The sequence below is a fragment of the Lithobates pipiens genome, unplaced genomic scaffold (assembly GCF_037356315.1).
Source record: "Lithobates pipiens isolate NorthernLeopardFrog02 unplaced genomic scaffold, aLitPip1_a1.2 Scaffold_19, whole genome shotgun sequence".
NCBI classification, from domain to species: domain Eukaryota; kingdom Metazoa; phylum Chordata; class Amphibia; order Anura; family Ranidae; genus Lithobates; species Lithobates pipiens.
Window position 1 is genome coordinate 26722341 of NW_027507764.1, and position 20132 is coordinate 26742472.

The window sequence follows — 20132 nt, forward strand, 5'->3', positions numbered from 1 at the left end:
AGAGACTTGGAGCTGGGATAGCCGCAAAAGGTGGCTCTACAAAACTTTTGACTTCAGGGGGGTGAATCGTTATGCACATTGACTTTTTCTGTTATTTTGTCCTATTTGTTTGCTCCGCAATAAAAATAAAAAAACCTTCAAAGTTGTGGTCATGTTCTATAAATTAAATAATGCAAATCCTCAAACAATCCATGTGCATTCTAGTTTGTGAGGTAACAAAACATGAAACAAGCCACCTCACCTCTTCCTTTATATAGGGGATGACAGCTCAGGAAGCTGTGTTTTGGCTACATGTACTATTGGGATCAGTTATGTGCTGGGTCGTCTTTTTTTTTTTTTTTTTTTACTTTGGCAAGTGTAGTAGGTAAGTGGTTAGCACTGCCACCTGACAACACCAAGATGATAGGTTTGAAATCTCAAGCATGGCACTACCTGTCTGGAGTTTGCACATTCTCCCTGTGTCTGTGGGTTTGCTCCGGTTACTCCGGTTTCCTCCCACACTACAAAGACATGCAGGTAGGTTTATTGGCTCCTGTCTAAATCGGCCCTAGTGTGTATGAATTGGAGTTAGAGACCTTTGACTATAATGCTCTTCGAGGGCAGGGACTGATGTGAATGTACTATATGTCCTGGTATGGTTTAGGATAGGGGTGTGCATGCTTGCCCCCCTTTCCTAACCAGCCAGGCTGTATGCTGAGATTAAGGGTCTGGTATGGATTTTTGGGGGAACCTAATGCACTTTTTGTGTGAGGAACCCCCTAAAAATCAATACTATACTCAAAAGGTCTAGTATGCAATTTGGGTTCTCTAAAATACATAGCGGACTCCGGAGGGCTGCACACCGAACTGAGATCCAAATGCCTTTATTCACAGAAACCATGAAGAACATGAGAAGCACTACATGTACAAGCAAGGGAGACACGGCTTACATGTTTCACACATGAATTGTGCTTTATCAAAGGCCCCAAGGTTTGGAGATGTCTGTGTGCCGATTTTCTTTAAAAAAATATTTTATGCATGTCTCTATGTGAATGTCAGTGATGCTGTAGTTGGTTGTATACATCATACAGATGTGCCAATTCACCGGCATTATTACCCCCCCCCCCCCCGACATTTTATTTAAAGGAATTGGATGGTTTTATTGTTTCACTTCAAGAATTTAAAAGATCACTTCTGGTTGAATGGATTTTTTTAATGCATTGGTACCTGTACACCTGTACATGCTATTTGACTGATTTAGCTCCCATTGATTTCAGCGGGGTTAGGGGTTCAGCATTTGGATTTCTTTAAAGTTCACCAACTCCAGGGCAGTCTGGCTCATCATTCACTACTGTACACAACATATCACATTTCATCAGAGTCGGGGGTGATTCATTTTATGTCCCCCCTAGAAAGAGATTCTTACCATCACTGCTCTGATGAAAAGGGTCACATGGACAGGAAGAGGTGTGGAAATTATCACAAATGTGGATACAGACAATATTAAAACAGCTACATCTCTATCCTTCTCCACTTTAGGCTCCATTCACACCTAATCACTTTGGATTGCGGGCGGAACGGCTGCGATTCTGCCCATGATTCCAGAATTGCGTCAAAACGCAGAACAGGTTTGTGATGCCATTATATCTTAATGACACCACAGACGCAGAGCATTTTTGCCGCATTTGTCAAGTGACAAATCTCACTACAATCACTGTAAAAAGACGCAACTGCAAATGCATCTGGCTCTGTGCCAAGATTTAGTACATGAGCTTCTTTTAAAGCAGAGGAAGTCCCATTCAAATTAATAGTGCAGTCCCAAATATACTCAAGTAAAAAATAAATAAATAAAAATAAATAAAATGAGCAGCTGTCATTGCAGGTCGCTCAGGTATGAATGGAACCTTAAAGATTTTGTAGCTACAAAAAGAGGGCAAATGTTATATTTTACTTCTAGGAAAAGACTGTTAATTTGTTACTCCTCATCTAAACTGAATAACATAAAGGCAATAATAAAACCAAGATGGAGGATGTTGATGTCATTATGTATAAAGAACACATATACCGCACCCCAAAAAAGGATTACAGTAACCAGTACATTTGTGTTATACGTACTCTATTTTCTTCAGGCTGGAAGATTTCATTATAAGTTCCCGGATGTGACTGAGGGCAGCTTCTGATATTGTGTTAGAACTCAGATCCAGTTCTATGAGATTCTCGTTTTCACTCAGCGGCACCAGTAATGGTACATATTCATCTGTCAATCCGATTTTCATCAAACTATTACAACAAAAGGAAAACATATATTTTTATTTTTTGGATCATTAGGCTTGTTAACCTCTAAGACTGATAATAAGAAATCCTATTTGTAAGGATCAGTTATAAATATACTGCGCATCAACATTCACATTTTGAAGAAAAGCTCTGTGGAGGCATCTGACAACAGAATCCTCATAGTAACACTATGGGGGATGTTATACCTAAGCACGCAATTTTTTGTTTAATGTAACAGCTGGGTAATAAGTATAGCGGCAGCCCCTCCCTAAATAATGACCACACAGAGTGGTGCCCAAACGAATAAATAATCAAAAAGGGAAAGATGACACCGCTAAAAAGCATATATATCGACTGGCTGCGATGGTTTTAAATGGGTGTATGACAATATAAGATCTATATGGGACAACAAAAATAGTAAATATATAAAAAGTGAGTCTCTAAATAGTGTAATTACTTGTTTACTTATTTTTCACTGTTATTTCTGTACATTGGGAACCTCTGTCCACATCAAAGAGGTGCAAGTGTCCACCATACATTATAACTAATAGCTAATAACAGATACTATTGTTATATCAAAGGAGAGGCCAAGGCAATGGTCAGTTCTCCTTTTACCATCCAAGCAGGAACATCTGCCAAGTTTGAGAACCGATTACCTTTGCTCATCGATCGAACTCTGATCAACCCTTGGACATTAATTGCAAGTATTCTTCCTTCCCAATTCTACCTTATTTCTTTGTGGCTGTATATTGTCTTTATTTTTTTAAACATCTTTTCTGTAAATGTTTTATTCGCACCAACCTTGACCTTTTCATAATAAACCCTTATGTTGAAAAGTGTTAACCTTGTCTTTAAAGCTCTTGATGCAAGCTATAAACGAACCTGTCTCTTAAAAGGGCGCTACTGTGGTAGAGTAAGGCTTCTGAGCAGACCTGTCTGTGGTGGCAGTGTGTGTTGCAGGCGCTTATTCTAAAATTATAATTGGTATTGCTAAAATTACGAGTCCTCCCGGCTCTGTCTTTTAAAAAGGGGGCGGTGGCAGATAAAGGGTTAATTGTGTAATTAGCCCAGTGACAATCGCTCTCAGGCTGCCCGCAACTAGATTGTGGTCCCGCAAGCAGGAAAATCTTTGTGCTGGGTGCAGCTGAGTGTGGCATTGTTACGTAAGTGACAGCGTGGTGTGAGGTTGGCCGCGTTCGTCACAGATATACACTCTTTTTAGCAGTGCCATCTTTCCCGTTTTGATTATTTATTACCCAGCTGTTGATGGCTGTCTCCTGCATGGAGCTTCTGTTTTTGTAGACCGGACAAGAACGGCTTCAGAAAAGGTATGTATAATGATTTACAGGGCTACATAGGTTTTTTCTTATGCCGCGTACACACGATCAGACTATCCGGGGGACTTAGTCTGGCGGACAAACGAGCGTACCTGCCCACACATGGTACTTTTGTGGCGGACTAGGTCCGGCAGTACATTGTACCCATACTCATTCACATAGGGTGGGGGGGTTTAATAAGGGGGCCCCCGGATTCTGATAAGCCCCCTGCCCGCAGACCCAGACGGTCAGGGTTGTCGGGAAGAGGCTCATGTCCTCATCAACACGAGGACAAGGTGCTTTGGGGTGGAGGGGCCGCGTGGCCCCCCTTCCCCAAAGCACCCCCCATGTTGAGGGCACGCGGCCTGGTACGGCTCAGGAGGGGGAGCGCTCGCTCGTCCCCACCCCATTTCCTGACCGGCCGGGTAGTGTGCTCGGATAAGGGTCTGATATGGACCTGGGGGGACCCCCACGCCATTTTTTTGGCGTAGGGCTTCCCCTTTAAGTCCATACCAGGTGATGGGGCCAGCGACACTTCCTTCGCTAGTCCCGGCTACCTGGAGCCACGCTCAAAATGAACTGACTTTTCTCCGTGTGGGAAAAGTCTGTTAATTTCAAAAGTACGGCGGACTAGCACACGGCCGTATTGTCCGCTGGACTGCGAGTCGGGACATATTTTGGTGCACAACTAATTTCTAAGTCCGCCAGACTTTTGGGTAAAAAAAAGTCCGCCGGAGCCCACACACGGGCGGATTGTGACTTTTCCACCGGACCGTTTGATCGTGTGTACGCGGCATTAGATTGTAGCTGCAAGTAGATTTTGAGAATTTAGTTTTAGGCTGAACTTCCCCTTTAGGCTTTGATAATAAAACCTGGAAGCTGATTGGTTTTTATGCAGAGCTGCACCGGATTTGGTAAATCTCCCCCTCAGAATCAGTGATCTCTGGTCACAAAAGAGTTAGATGCCCGTGCCAAAAGTAGCATTATCAATTAACCTGACTGTAAGGCTCCTTTCAGACAGGGCAGATCTAGCAGGGGATCTTTCCACTGATCCCTACTGTGCAGGCAGATGACAGGTCCGTGTCCACTCTACATAGCCCGCTGTCTTGTCTATGGGGCGGTCGGTTGGAAATGGACTGCCTGTCCATTTCCATCTGACTGTCATCAGATCCAATCTACCAGATGGATGGGGAACAGATCTCCATCCATCTGTTTTTAGCAAAAAGGAACAGACACATGACAGCCAACATCTGCCACTCCAGAGAGTGCTATGGATGGTCCAATCTGGTCTGCCTGACAGGTGTACCCGATCATTCCATCAGTGTAAAAGGAGCCCAAACAATTACTAAATTTGCATACTTAAAACACTTTGTTTTTATTATATACACTACAAAACTTCTAGAACACCCCCATTTTTTTCAGTTTCTATTGAAATGTATGCAGTTTAATGTCTCAATGTACTCTGAAAACAAAGTGTAGCACTGACCCCCCGAAGGAGCTGCTGGCTTTATTGGGCTGACCGTTACCTTCTTGACCGTGTCTGTGTCTAGGGGTTTCCCGTGGTAGATGGCCCAAAGAATTGTAGAAACTGACACTTGATCCTCTTTTTGGGATATTTATTTAAAAGACAACACAGTTTCTTAATGAAGGGTAGAGGGTTAGAAAGAAAGTTCAGGTACTTTTGGAACTGCAAAAATAGGAAGTCTCTCACAAAAGAAATCCAGAGAACTACCGTTTCACAGCTGGATTCTCACAACCACCAGATAGACCTCCTCTCACTAGGCCTAGCAGCCGGTAAAGCGTTAGGTAAATCAAGGTCTCTGCCACAGACTTGGATGTAGAATATTGGAGCAAAGTCTCTATCACAGACTTGGATATAGAACACTTGTGAAAAGTCTCTGCCACGGACTTGAATGTAACTGAGGGGCGTAGGTAAATTTAAAGAGCTATCATACAGTACCAGTATCTCGGAGCTGGTCTGGCGATACCGTATGAGTGTAATTTAATTTAATGTCCTTCAACTGAGCCTCCAGGCTCCTTCAGAGAAAACAGCCTTGTGCGTGGCCTTCTCCTGAAGAGTCCTCCCCTGGATGCTTCGCCAGTTGCTGGGCCTCTCAGATGAGACGGCACCGGATTGGTCAGGGCTCCTCGCACACCCAACCTCTCTTCTCCTCCTCTCCTTCCAGCACCTTCTTGAAGGAAACGGGAGGTGACAGTGAAGTGATGCTGCCAGATGGTATCCCATGGCACTGCAAAAATGTTGTGGTAGTAATTTTGGTTCAGGGTGCCACCCACTCTGTGCAAGTTGCCAACCATGAATCCAGCAAAAGAGCACCAGATCATCATGCTTCCTCATTCCTGTGTGACGGTTGGTGTCGCACATCGAGGAACCATTCTTTCACTTACTCATGGCATAAAAAAAACCCTACGGAGCGGAGCCATTCGTTAAGTGTAGAGGAATGTGTGTATTTTCAAAATCTCGGAATCAAGGATTTTGCTAATGTGTCTAGTTTTGCTTGCGTCTATCTATTAAGGTTACTTTGTGGTAAAAGCAAGGCAACTAAGACCTCTAGTGTATAAATGTTCTTTTACTAAACAAAAATGATTTACATACAAAACTATTACAATATTAGTAATACCATACAAGACGGACAGAGATACCTATAATGAAATGCTACTTACTTCCCAGCCAAACTATGATCTGTATACAATAAGAATACACAAAAAGGGTACCTAGCTCCGCTTATAGAAACTTCACTATCTCCTTGGCATTGAGGACCCAAGGGGATTGCAGGGACCTTCTGTTCTGGCAGAGACCTTCCTTGGTATTCCATCATTACAGAGAGTCTTCCTCTGAGTTTGTGTTCTTGCCTTTTATTTAGAAAGTTTTAAGAAGAGAATCCCACCTGGGCATATCCCTTTCTGCCCCATTACACCAATGTCAAAAATAGCAAAAGCTCAAGCTGGATATTTATAGTTGACCAGAACACCCATATAAACAATGGTAGCAGAGAGGGTGTCTTGTATAAGCACTCCAGGACATCTGTTGGACAAATGTGCACTTGCAGAAAGCCTGAGCATACACACCAAATGTCTAAATGTCTATGAAGCTGGGAGAGTCACAAGAATATATATATATATGTGTGTGTATATATCTCCATGTATATTATATACATAAAAACACATCAGATGCAATACACTAGTCAGACTTTTTATATTTTTTCTTGGGTCAGATGGAGACATCCAAAAGGCTGTAGTCAGAGGAATTGTGGTTTCTGTTATCTGCTTTATCTTTTCTATGACTTTAAGCCAGTATATTTGTATGAGAGGGAAGTCCCACCACGGAGACACTGGGAAACCATTGTCAGAATTTAATTTGTGTAGAATACCAGTGAGTGAGGTTTTTAAAGAAGGTTTCCTGTAGGCGAGTACTGGTGGAACATTTATGTGCGAAAACACAAACATGCATCCACTGATCATCACTGAATGTAGTATTCAAAGCTCTTTCCCAACGTGATTTATGTTTCTCTGTCTCCGTTGCCATTGATGATTGCAGCCAAGAGTACACCAATGATGTGGTGTTGTCTGTCTCGGAGCCCTCAAAGCACGCTCTTCCTGTAAATTAATATATTCATTTTTCCCCTATGTGTGCAATGTGTACCCAGGAGGGGTTTTTGTTTTTGTATGTGTATGCTTATGTCTGGGTTTTCAGGCTTGGTATAAAGTCTAGATTGGAACTTAGTGATGATAAGGGTCCTGGTGATGACAAAATGTCAATTACCTTTATTACTCTTTGAAATACCTTAAGTGTTGCCCCTATCAATGGGTAATTAAGGTGGACAGGCATGGTTCTATATAATAATATAAATACTCCAGATTCTTATGATCGTGTATATTAATATGGGATGTGCTGAGCCCTCCAACAGGTATCTCCATTTCGGAGCTGCTTTGATGGCGAGAAGTTTCTAATCTCCTACATCTTATTCTCACAGAAACTCTCCCCAGCGGAGAGAAACTAAGGCCACATGGTGCATCAAATCCTTCAATCCCTGACGTTGAGAAAAACAGCTGCCTCCACTACCATTTCTGATGCATTCACTGCAATTATGTAAGGTAGTGCTGAGTCAGGATGACTGAGGATAGGTGCTGAGGTGAAAAGTCTCTTCAAATTTCCTGAGGCATCTTGTGCCTCAGGATTCCAGCAGAATCGCAGGTTTTGCTTCTGTGATGGAGGCGATGACGGCAGAGGAGCTTTTAATGAATCTCCGATTAAAATTTTACAATCCCCACAAAATGTTGCACCCCCTTCTTATCTGTTGGTACAGGCCAATCCAGTATAGCGGAAACTTTTTGGGGATCCATCTTAATTCCTGCCTTAGTGTCAGGTCACCTGAGACCAGGTGACAGATGCACTCTATAGGAGTCGGAAGTGCACCGCTAGATAGTGGACCTTAGGACTGACTGCTGCGGATTGTACACAAGGAGATTCAGGACACAGGTCTACAGGATCACTAACACAGATCCCAGTGGGAGCTAGAGCATAGATTCCCCAGGGCCCGGAGTCTAAGAGCCAGCGGGTGTTTGCCAGAGCCTCCAGTGGTGAGGATGGACTTCGCTGCAGTCTGGCTCCAGGTCGCGGCCCCTAGGGTCTCACAGCTCACGCTCACAGTAGACTACAGGAGAAGGGTGCAGCAGGCTGGAACGACAAGGATAGTAAGGGGATAAGGCCGAGGTCAGGGCAACTAGCAGACAGGAACAAGAGAGTACATGTCAAAGATTCAGGGTCACAGGCAGACAAGGATGGTCGGTGACATGCCAAAAGGTCAGGGTCACAAGCAGACAGGAATCATTGAGAACACGCCAAGGTCGGTAACAGAGACAAACAGAGCACACGGCAAGCAGGAAACAGGAAGCCAAACACACAATGAATACACAATGGTTGATCAGCACCGCTGGCTTGCAATGCACAGGTTAATATAGGGTTCCCTGATAGGGCCTGGGGTGGAGCCACGCTTAGAGGAGAGGTTATAAAAACCACCAGGTGGAAGTGGCTGGCCTCTTAGTCTGAACACATGAGGGGAGGTAAGCAACCAGAGGAAGATCACTGCATAACCATGACACTTAGAATTTACTAAACTTAAAGCGGGACTGCACTGCGGAAAAAAATATTAAAAGCCAGCAGCTACACATACTGCAGCTGCTGACTTTTAATAAATGGACACTCACCTGTCCCGGGGTCCAGCAATGCCGGCAGCTGAGGCCGATCGATTGCTCGGCTCTCGGCTGCTGCCGCCACCATTCTAGGTGAGGGAATCAGGAAGTGAAGCGATTCCCGGAAGTCGCGCAGCGCAATAGGAATTGTCCGCGCTGTCTCTGGGACGTGTGTGTCCCAGCAGACAGCACGCAGGGACAGGAAGAGGCATAGACTCCCGTGGGAGTATATGCCCGGAAGTGCGTGTAAATACGTGTCTTTGATAGGTATCTGCACCCCCCTCCCCCCTGAAAGGTGCCAATTGTGACACCGGAGGGGGGGAGGGTTCCGATCAGCGGAAGTTCCACTTTAGGGTGGAACCCCGCTTTAAGAACTGGATGCTCTGCTGCTCAAATTGAAATTTTTCAGGGTTAAAGTAGAATATAGACCATGTTGGCGGAGCCAGCATAGAATACTGTTGACATGCCCTCAGTACAGGTCAAGGGACACCTAGAAGATCAGAATGTCATCTTAGTAAACTATGATAACAATCTTCTCTAAACACATTGTTAATGAAATGTTGGAAGGTGTCAGGGGCATTGCAGAGACCAAAGGGCATGACCAAAATGGCCAAATCTTGTACGGAAAGCCATCTTCCATTCACACCCTTCGTGGATACAGACAAGGTTATAAGCCCCTCTAAAAACCAACTTGGTGAAAACTGTTGCAGATATTAATCTCTGGAATAGTTTGGGTACAAGAGGAAGGGGATAGCATTTTTTAACTGTAATCTTGTTCAATTTGCAATAATCCACATATGGACAAAGAGAGTGGTCCTTCTTTGTTGCAAAGGATATTTCTGCCCCTGCTAGGGAGGTAGATGGGTGGATTAATCCTTTCTCCAGATTGATATATTCTTTTAAAGCCTCCTGCTATTGTTCAGAAAGTGGAAATATTGTTCCAGGAGCCGAGATTCCCTGTGGGTGAAGTTCAATTGGGCAATCATATGGCCGATGGGAAGGAAGAATGTCAGCTCCCCATTTACAGAAGACATCAAGGAACTCATGATAGGGTTCAGGCACCAACTAGTGTACATCTTGGTGTCTCTGGCAATAGGATGACAGCAACCTGACTTCTCTGGCACCCTAGTTGATCTGGGGGTTTTGGGCTTGAAGCCAAGGTAGGCCCAAAATGACAGGGAACAATGGGGAAGTGATGGCATCAAGGCTCAATGACTCCTTATGTTGAGTAGGAGTAATGATGGATAATGGAGGTGTCTACTGGGTCACTAATCCTGATTTGATACACGAGCCATCGGCCAGGTCGACAGAAAGTCTGGGAGTCTTTGGTCGCAGGGGGATATGTTGTTGCGTAGCAAAGGTCAGGTCAAGGAAGCAACTGCAAGCTACGGAGTCAATAACAGCGTTGACTGAATTTGTTCCTCCCAGGAGCTGGAACAAGAGTGGAAGAGCTAGACGAGTTGCATTAGAAGACAGAGTTGACAGGTTAGCAGGAACAATAGATGGATACTTGCGCGTCTTTGCAGGACAGGCATGCACATAGTGACCAGCTTCTCCATGGTAAAATAAAAAAAGAGGAGGATTTTAAGGACTTTAAGGAACCAGAACCTGATAAGGTCACATATTTCCATCCCTATGGGACTTTAAATTAAATCATGGCCCGGTAAGGTCGTGTATTTCCATCCCTATGGTTACATTTTGAGAAGCTTTTGTTATCATCATGGTTACTATTGTTACCGTGTTTATCAATTGACCCGATATTAACATTATATGTATGTTTACAATTCTACATGAATAAAATTCCATTTGTTCAGCTAAATTACCCGTTCACTACCATGTGCTTCACAGAAAGTCCCACTTCCCTTGCTCCCCTCCTCTTCTCCACAGTAAAGAATCAGGATGCCCTGTCGGCAGTGTGGATGTTCCTCAGGAGCTGCATCATTCCATTGTGTATCTGCACCCCAGCATCTGAAGTCCATAACATAGTTTCCAGCCGCTCTGCGGCCTTGCTGAAGCACATTAAGCGTAGCTTCTGCCATCACAGTTCACTGTCTGTCATCGTGGAGCTTGGCCATAGTGTCAAAGAATGATGACATAGCATGCATCTGTATATTATTTTCCTCAAGCAGGTATTGGGCCCAGGTGTGAGGTTCCCCTTGGAGTAGAGAAATAATGAATCCCACTTTGGTAGATTCCAGAGAGAAAGTCCAGAGTTACAAGGCGAAATATAACTGGCAGGCATTGTGGAAGGCTCTGAATTAGTTTAGATACCCTGAGAATTTTCAGGTGTGGGAACTCTAGGTTCGGGTGGTAGCATCACCACGGAAGGGCTAGAAACAGCCTGTGTTTGTGCAGGAGATGAAGTTGTGGTAGTACTTGCAGAAGTACCAAAGACTGCACACCTTCCTCCAGCTGAACATAACCATCCTGCAGAGACTTGACAGCTTGCGTGAGGGCTGTGAGGTGCTGACAAATCTCATCCATTGGAGAGGCTCCTCTTGCAGGCTCAGACATGGCTGTCTGATACTGTCACGTACCTTGTAACAGAGCCTGACGTGTAGAAAGAGACCTCTCTAAGCCCTTGTACACACGGTCGGAGATTCCGATGGAATGTGTCCGATCGGACCGTTTTGTCAGATAGTCCGACTGTGTGTGGTCTCCATCGGACTGTTTCCGTCGGAGTATCCGACGGACCAAGTTTTCCAACTTGTTGGTAAAATTTTCCGACAAAATGCTCCGATCGGACATACTCCGATTATGTGTAGAGAATACGATCGGACAAAGTTCCACGCATGCTCAGATCAAATTCCTACATCAAAGCTATTGGCTACTAGCCTGAACATAGTCCCATCGTAACGAAATAACATCATCGCGTTCTAAACGATCGGATTTTCCGACAACTTCGTCCGACCGTGTGTATACAACAGTTTTGGACAAAATCCGTCGGACAAAATCCAACGGATTTGGTTGTCGGAATCTCCGACCGTGTGTACAAGGGCTAAGAGTCCTGGCTCAGGGGCCACTGGAGTTGCGACAGTGGCCACGAGAGCGTAGTGAGGTAGGAGTGCTTGCAGAATCCCTTGTTGATTGCAGAGATATGCAGCTGATGGATCGCCAGACCAGGCTGAGTCATGAGCAGCAGAAGCAGCAAGTGTGGATGCACAGTGAATGCAGGACAGCGTCACCAGGAACTAGATGGAGCAAGGCTAGAGCAGGGTCAGACAAGCCGGGTCAATCAGATAATCAGCTATGGCATAAATCGTAAGCAGAGATTGGTCAGTATAGGCAGGCAGAGGTTGGCAGCAGGATATCAGACAGAATAGCGGGTATAGCAAGGTTAAGGCAAGCAATATACATTATTAATATGTGCATAATTTTGGACCCCCCCCCGTCTTTCTCCCAGCAGCTTGGCCATCAAACATGTTTTATTAGCTGAAATGTTAGATTCTTTGCTTTTTATTCTTGAATGTTAATGTGGGGGGAAAAAATTATTATGTACTATCCATATTTATAGATACTATTGACATCATACTGCCTATAAGAGGATGGATCCTCGGAACACGTAGAGTTTTTTTATGTCACTACAGATTGATTTTTTACCTAGATTTACCATGCAATTGCTTATCTACTGTATGCCATCGTGCATCTATTGAATATGTAAATATCTTATTTATCAATTCTGTGTATGTCAGCTTTCTATGGAATTTGTTTTGATGATCACTTTATGTACTCTGAAAATATAAGTATATATATATATATATATATTTATATATTGTATAATAAATCTATTTTTATTTCATATACTGTCTTTACTGTTTACCCGATTTAGTGACTGGCCTCACTTAAAGTCCCATGACCATAGCTCTTTGTATACTCACGTATTTACCAGGATGGAGGCCTGTCACTGTGGTTGTGTCAGCTCATATCCTTTTGTTGTAAGGCATTTAGCCAACTTAGAAATTAGCCTTCATTGTGCAGCGATAAAGTACAGGGTTATTCTGAAACACTGGAACTTGTATGTTGCATTAGGAGGAATGTGCTGAGCCTGTAACGTCTCCACCAGTCCAGCGTACCTCTGGTACCTAATTCCTAGGAACAGAATAGTGCAGACCTCATCTGTGATCAATTAACTCCTTCCTTCCAGTACCTTGTGTCAAGACCATATGACACGTACCTGGTCGAAGGCTGAAGTGCTCAGAGGGCTTCCCTTGCAGCTGAGTGCAGAGCGCCCCTGATGGTGGTAAGCTGCAAGAGGCTGAAGAGATGAGGGGATGTCCACTGGATGGCAGCTGACAAGCAGGATGTGCTTGGCAGAAGGGAGAGCCAGGAGCAGAGTCAGAAGCCAGGCCAGTACTCATGCACGGAATATCAGCCAGGGATAAAGTGGCAAGCAGATTCAGGAGTCTGATGGGCATATACACTGGTAATCAGACAGCAGCAGAGTCAGAAGAGCAAGCCAGAGGTCATACATGGGTACAGCAGGCAGAAGCGGAGTTAGTGGAACAAGCCAAGTGTCAAAGCCAGGAATGAAGACAAGACAGGTCAAAGGCAAGCTGGGTTGGTAACAGGGAATCCAATAATAGCAGGAACAGCAGGAACCAACGGGGGGGCTGAAGATGATCCAGCAACTAGTGGTTAATGCTGCTGGCTTTAAATAGGCCACTGGGCACCAGAATCTGACATGCATTATGTGTGCCATGGCGCACACACGTTTGGCACATAGAAAATGGCCAATACAATCTCCTATTCCGCTGGGCATTAGCAGATATGACAGTTCTTCTGAAACCTGTTCTCTGACCCCATAGATCTCTGCAATGCAGGTTCGGTTGCTATTGGATACTGGGGCTAGGGAGGGAGCCAGACAATGACTTGCGACTGAAGGACCTATCACCTTATCAAGTACCACGTCTAATGACTGGTTGCTTGGTGTCTCAAATGCGTGCTTGGTTATGCTTAGCATCTGCATTTCTCTTCCTTGACTTGCCATATTAACCCTTATGTGACAATGTTACTTCATACCTTGGTTCTTTAGATAAGCCAGAACCCACATGCACCCCTTTGAAAATCGTTAGACCAGGCTAGGAACAGTTAATGTAACTTTACTGTAAAACTTTGGCATTACAGACCAAAAATGAACAATGTCCACTTTCTAACAATTACAGTTATGCGGCTGTCCAGGCATACCTCTTTGAGGTGGTAGTCCATGCTGTTTCCCATGCTTGGATGTTCTCCGGAACAGAATGAATGAATGGAGTAGTGTTGCATCTAAAAGGTAATGCTGCCTTTACTCTGTATTAGTGTGTAGTGTTGGCCTCAGCCTGCCTTTAGGGCAGTGTTTCTCAAATCCAGTCCTCAGGCCCCCCCCCCCCCCCAACAGGTCATGTTTTCAGGATTTCCCTCAGATGAAACGGCTGTGGTAATTGCTAAGGCAGTGAAACTGATCAAATCACCTGTGAAAAATAATGGAAAACCTGAAAACATGACCTGTTGGGGGGGCCTGAGGACTGGATTTGAGAAACACTGCTTTAGGGTACTAGTGAACACCATCTCTAGGCTCTATGGAATTCTGTGCTTTGTTTTTTATGGAATAAATTGATCTACTTGTTTTAACCGTTTCTGTGCCTTTCTGCTTAATATCGGCCTGACCCAACGGGTGATTTACAGAGCAGCATGTTGGTTTTCCCTTTTCTTTGGAAGTTACACACAAAGCAATTGTCTTATCAAGTTTATGGACTATAGTCCTAAGGTTGTAGGTGTAGCGGATGACATTTGGGATCAAATGTCACACGCATTGTAAATTTAGTTTTTGCCTAAGGACCCTACGGTACTGAGGGTTAATTGTGTAGGTAAGCCTTAACACCAGTCTGGCCAGGCCATGTTTGAAGTTCTGCCTGGTCATGTGAATGGTGAGGTGTACATGACCGTGGGCATCAGCTAGAATGGATCCTCCCCACATCACAGCGCCACTGAGTAGCCAGCGGGTATGATGGCATGACACTGATGTGTGAGAGGACACGTCCGCCCACACCCCATCAGGGATGGGGAGGGAAAGCGCTGTCACACATTGCAGCCCTGGGATCAGATGGAAGTGGAGTAACTCCTGCTGGCATGGGCCAACTGGTAGATGGAAATGGTGGGTTGGGCAGTGAAAAATCAGGAAAAATAATGTAGTAAACAAACTGGTAGTCGAAAAGTCCCTTTTTTTTCTCTTTTTTTCTTCTCTTTTCTTTTCTTGCTGTTCCACTTATCCTGGTGCTTCTTGGAACTTTGGATACAACCATGAACATGTACACCTTTACTGACTCACTCACACATATTTATTCACATATTTCATGCCATTAATGTGGGCTGCATGTCTGTCATTGTCATGTCAGTGTGACAGCTCACTGGTTTCTCAGCTGCTTTCCTGGGCTGGGAAATCTTTCCTGCCTCAGCCTCGGGGGAGACTTTTCTTGGAGGTCTATACCCCTCCCTAGTGCTGAGCCAACTTCATAGCTGACGTGTAGGTATTCTGTTTTTGTTTTGTTTTTTTTAAACATTGACTAGTATATTATTTTTGTTTATAGACATCTCTTGACTCCTACTCCTGGCAACCCCAACGAAGCCCGTCAAGTTTTATTAGATGTCAAGAGATCTTTCTTTGGCTTTCATATGTTATGCATATCATGTTAATATATATGCATATACCCATGTACCTGTACTAGATCACCCTTATTAATATGCCTCTTAGATGTCAGCCTTTTATCAACTTTACCTTTTTGATATTGCATCATGGATGATAATGTCGTTTTATTATGTTCATTAAACATTATCAATTTGAAATTTGTATTTTTATATATTTATATATGTATTTTTTATGACACGTCTCATTTAAAGTCCCATTGACCACTATTTTCTTCTTGTATGCAGGTTTATCTGCAAATCACCATTATTCAGATCAGATCTCAAGTTGTCCAAATCATTTCACATTGATTTGGGTTTGAGTCACACTTTTATAAATAAACGGTAAAATAAATAAGAAAAAAACTAATAAATTTACACACGCCCCAGTGTGCAGAAGCAAAGACATATGTGAGTAGCACCCGCATATGAAAGCAATGTTCAAACCACACATGTGAGGTATCGCTGAGATTGGTAGAGTGAGAGTATGGATGAGCCGAACACCCCCCGGTTTGGTTTGCATCAGAACTTTCGAACGGACCGCAAATTCGTACGAACTTTAGAACCCCATTGAAGTCTATGGGACTCGAACGTTCGAAATAAAAAGTGCTAATTGTAATGGCTAATATACAAGATATTGTCCTAAAAAGGGTTTGGGGACATGGGTCAATGCCTAAAATGTTTTTTAAAAATGGCCGTTTTGGCGGGAGCACTGATTTTAATGATGATTAAAGTAAAAAAAAAAAGAAGAAAAGTGAAATATTCCTTTAAATATCGTGCCTGGGGGGTGTCTATAGTATGCCTGTGAAGTGCCACGTGTTTCCCGTGTTTAGAACAGTCCCTGCACAAAATGACATTTAACGGAAACGTTTTTAATGTAATATCTGGTTCCGGCAATATGGATGAAAATCATTGAGAAAAATGGCATGGGTAGCCCTCCCTGCCCTTTACCAGCCCCTTTGGGTCTTGTACGGATATTAAGGGGAACCCTGTACCCATATTAAAAAAAAGAAAGACGTGGGGCCCCCAGGCCCTATATACTCAGAACAGCAGTATACAGGCGGTGCAAACAAGACAGGGACTGTGTAGGTTTGTTGTGGTAAGTAGAATCTGTTTTTAATTTTGAACTGGTATATTTTTAAAGTGTAGCTCCAGTCAAAAAAATCTATTTTTAAGCTTTTTGGAAAACATAGGGAAGGGTCATCACCCTTGTATAATTTGTTTTGCTGTCCGTCTTTTTTCATCTCACTTCCTGTTGTCTCCTTCTGTTTGCAAGTAGGAGACGTTTGTAAGTTGCATGTTTGAAAGTAGGGGCCTGCCCTATATGCTCTGCATAAATGGCGGAACAAGGTGTTTGAGGGCTTACAATGTTGTGGCAACACCAAGTGACTCTTGGTGGGCGCTGGAGCGCCCTGCTGTGAACGATTATATCAAGAAATGTAATTACATGCCATTGTTGAACAGTGGAAGAAAAATTGGGCCTTTGGTGGTTGTGGTGCTGGTGCTGGTGCCACAACACTATAAGTCCTCACAGTTACTCTTGGTGGGCACAGGAATGGGCTCTGCTGTGAAATATTATATCAAGAATTGTAATTACATGCCCCTGTTAAACAGGGGCCAAAAAATTGGGCTGGTGGCACTGGTGCTGGTGCCACGACGCTGCAACCTCTCCCATATACTCTAGTTGTGGTGCAAGAATGAGCCCTGCTGCAAAGCATTGCATCAAAAATTGTAATTAAACGCATCTGTTAAACAGGGGCTGAAAAATTGGGCTGGTGGCATCACCCAGAACCAAAAATGTTCTTCCAACATATCAGCAGAGGAGGAAGAGGATAGACAATCAACATAACAGGACAGTCACTCAGCATCAGCATAGGCAGTCTTGAAGGGATGTGATAATTAAAAAAAAAAATTATTCGGTTACATCAGCTTCAGGTGCTTGGTAGCTGTGGGTGATCCAAGACTGATTCATCTTTATGAAGGTCAGCCGATCAACCGAGTCGGTGGACAGGCACACCCTGTGATCGGTAACAAAGCTCCCAGGATGCAGGACAGGCCAGCAGCTCAATTGCATACTGTGCAAGCTCTGGCCAGTGATCCATCCTCAAGACCCAGTAAGCCAGAGGATTTTCGGTGGGAAAGGTGTCCAAGTCTGACCTTGCGCCTAGGTATTCCTGCACCATGTAAATCAGACGCTGGTGATGGTTGCTGGAACCGATCATACCTTGGGGCTGGGGCCTAAAAAATTGTCTGAACACATCAGTCAGATGGCCACCTTCTCCACCGCTCCTTCTGACCGATGCCTCAGCAACACGTTGTCCAGGACCAGGAGTTTGTAACCTCCCAGTCTCTGGGAACGCGTTGCACAGACTTTTCTGCAAGGCCTCCCGGAGATGTCTCATCCTCTGCTCCCTCTGCGATGGCAAGATAAAGTCGGCAACCTTACCCTTGTACCGTGGATCAAGGAGAGTGGCCAGCCAGTAATGGTCCCTCTCCTTGATCCGAAGAATACGAGGATCCTTCCGCACGCTTTGCAGGATCAGGGAGGCCATGCAGCGTAGGTTAGCTGAGGCATTCGGTCTGGAGTCCTCTGGGTCACTAAGGACAACATGATCTGCAGCTACCTCCTCCCAGCCACGTACAAGTCCACGGGTTTCTTGGGACTGTAAATCATCCCTACAAGACTGCTGCTGCTGCTGCTGAGTGCCAGCCTCCACCTGCATGCTGACACAATTATCCTCCTCTTCCTCGTCCTCTGTCACATATAAGGCGGTTCTTGGGCAGGTTCAACTCCTTTTGGAGCTCAGCCAGCCAAGCACAGGCATTAAATGATCGGCGGAAATGCACACAGACTTTCCTGGCCTGATTCAGGACATCCTGTAAGCCCGGGTACCTGCCCAAGAACCGCTGCACCACCAGGTTAAGGATGTGAGCCACACAGGGCACATGGGTCAGTTGTCCCTGTCGGAGGGTGGAGAGGAGGTTGGTGGCATTGTCGCAAACCACCATTCCTGGCTTAAGCTGGCATGGCGTCAACCACCTCTCGGCCTGCCCCTGCAGAGCTGACAAAATATCTGCCCCAGTGTGGCTCCTGTCCCCCAAACAAACCAGTGCAAGCACGGCATGGTATCGTTTTGCCTGCGTACTTGCATAGCCCCTTGATAGCCTACGGAGCACCGCTGGTTCTGAGGACAGAGCACTGGAAGAGGCCATGGAGGAAGAAGAAGAGGAGGGGGTGGAGGAGAGAGGTGTGTCACAACCAGTAGTAGCATATTGGAGGCGTGGTGGCGGAACAACCTCCAACACTACTGCACCTTGTCCTGCATCCTTCCCAGCTGCCAGAAGAGTGACCCAATGGGCCGAGAAAGACAGGCAACGTCCCTGTCCATGCCTGCTGTACCATGAGTCAGCGGTAATATGCACCTTACCACTGACTGCCCTGTCCAGTGAGGCAAGGACATTGCCTTCCACATGCCGGTAGAGAGCCGGAATCGCCTTCTGTGAGAAAAAGTGGTGTTTGGGGACCTGCCACTGAGGAACCACACATTGTACAAACTCACGGAAGGGGGCAGAGTCTACCAACTGAAAAGGCAGCAGTTGAAGTGCTAGCAATTTAGCCAAGCTAGCATTCAACCACTGGGCATGTGGATGGCTGGGAGTTAACTTCTTTTGACGGTCCAGCAGCTGGGGCAGGGAAATTTGCCTGCTATAATCGGACGTGGGTGTACTGCTAGCAGAGTGCCCGGAAGCACTTGGCTGTGACACACCTAATTCTACACCTTCATTCCTCTCAGAGCAGGTTTCAGAGAGGACTGAAGGTCTAGTGGGGTTGGAGATCCCAGCTGATGAGGAGCAAGGAGAGGTCCGCTTTGTTCTTTGGTGTGGGTCTTTGAGGTAGGCTTGCCAACGAGCGGCATGGCAGGTCAATATATGTCTGGTCAAGCATGTGGTGCCCAAGCGGCTGATGTTTTGGCCACGCGAGATACGCTTGAGACATATGTTGCAAATAGCAGCGCTGCAATCTGATGCACTCGTTTAAAAAAGTCCCACACCAAAGAACTTTTAGAATAATGCGCAGAGGCAGTGCCCTGCACAGGTGGAGGTCTGCGGTGTGATTCAGACGGTGTGCTGCCCCTAAGTTGGCCCCCGGAGGGCATCCTGCCTCGTTGGACATGTGCCTCCTCCTCCTCCTCTCTCTTACCAGGACCCACGTGGAGTCAGTACCCTCATCATCCCCTCTTCATCGCTGGAGCAAACCTGGCAGTATGCTGCAGCTTGTGGAACATGACTGCCAGATTGCTGTCCTTCTTGAGCATCCCCTCTCTCTGCGCTCACGCTACTGCCTTCCTCAAGCTGAGTATCATCATCAGAGCCTACAAAACACTGGGCATCCTCCTGGAGCATGTACCCAACAGTGTGCTCAAAGAGTTCAGGGGACTCCTCAGGAGGACGTGTTGGGTCTAGGGAAGGAGTCACTGATGATGACATTGAGACGAGGGAAGATGATGCGTTGGCAGCTGCTTTGCTAGTACCCTGAGCCTGGGTGAGAGAGGATAAGGAGGATGAAGAGGGCTTGATCATCCACTCTACCAAGTCTTCGGCATGATGCGGCTCAACACGTCCAGCTTCCGAAAATAAGGACAAGCGTGTCCCATGGCCACGTGTTGATGACGATGCACCGCGTCCACGACC

The 20132-nt window shown here is 45.3% G+C and overlaps 1 protein-coding gene across 8 annotated transcripts in view; it reads right to left on the reverse strand.

The window, feature by feature from the left end:
* LOC143995852 (NACHT, LRR and PYD domains-containing protein 10-like) overlaps positions 1-20132 on the reverse strand; it is a 176077-nt gene that overhangs the window by 49229 nt on the left and 106716 nt on the right. For all 8 annotated transcript variants that reach the window (XM_077490573.1, XM_077490576.1, XM_077490578.1 and 5 more), the window contains one exon: positions 2095-2259. In XM_077490573.1, the coding sequence (XP_077346699.1) occupies positions 2095-2259 (165 nt within the window). The remainder of the gene's footprint in view (positions 1-2094; positions 2260-20132) is intronic.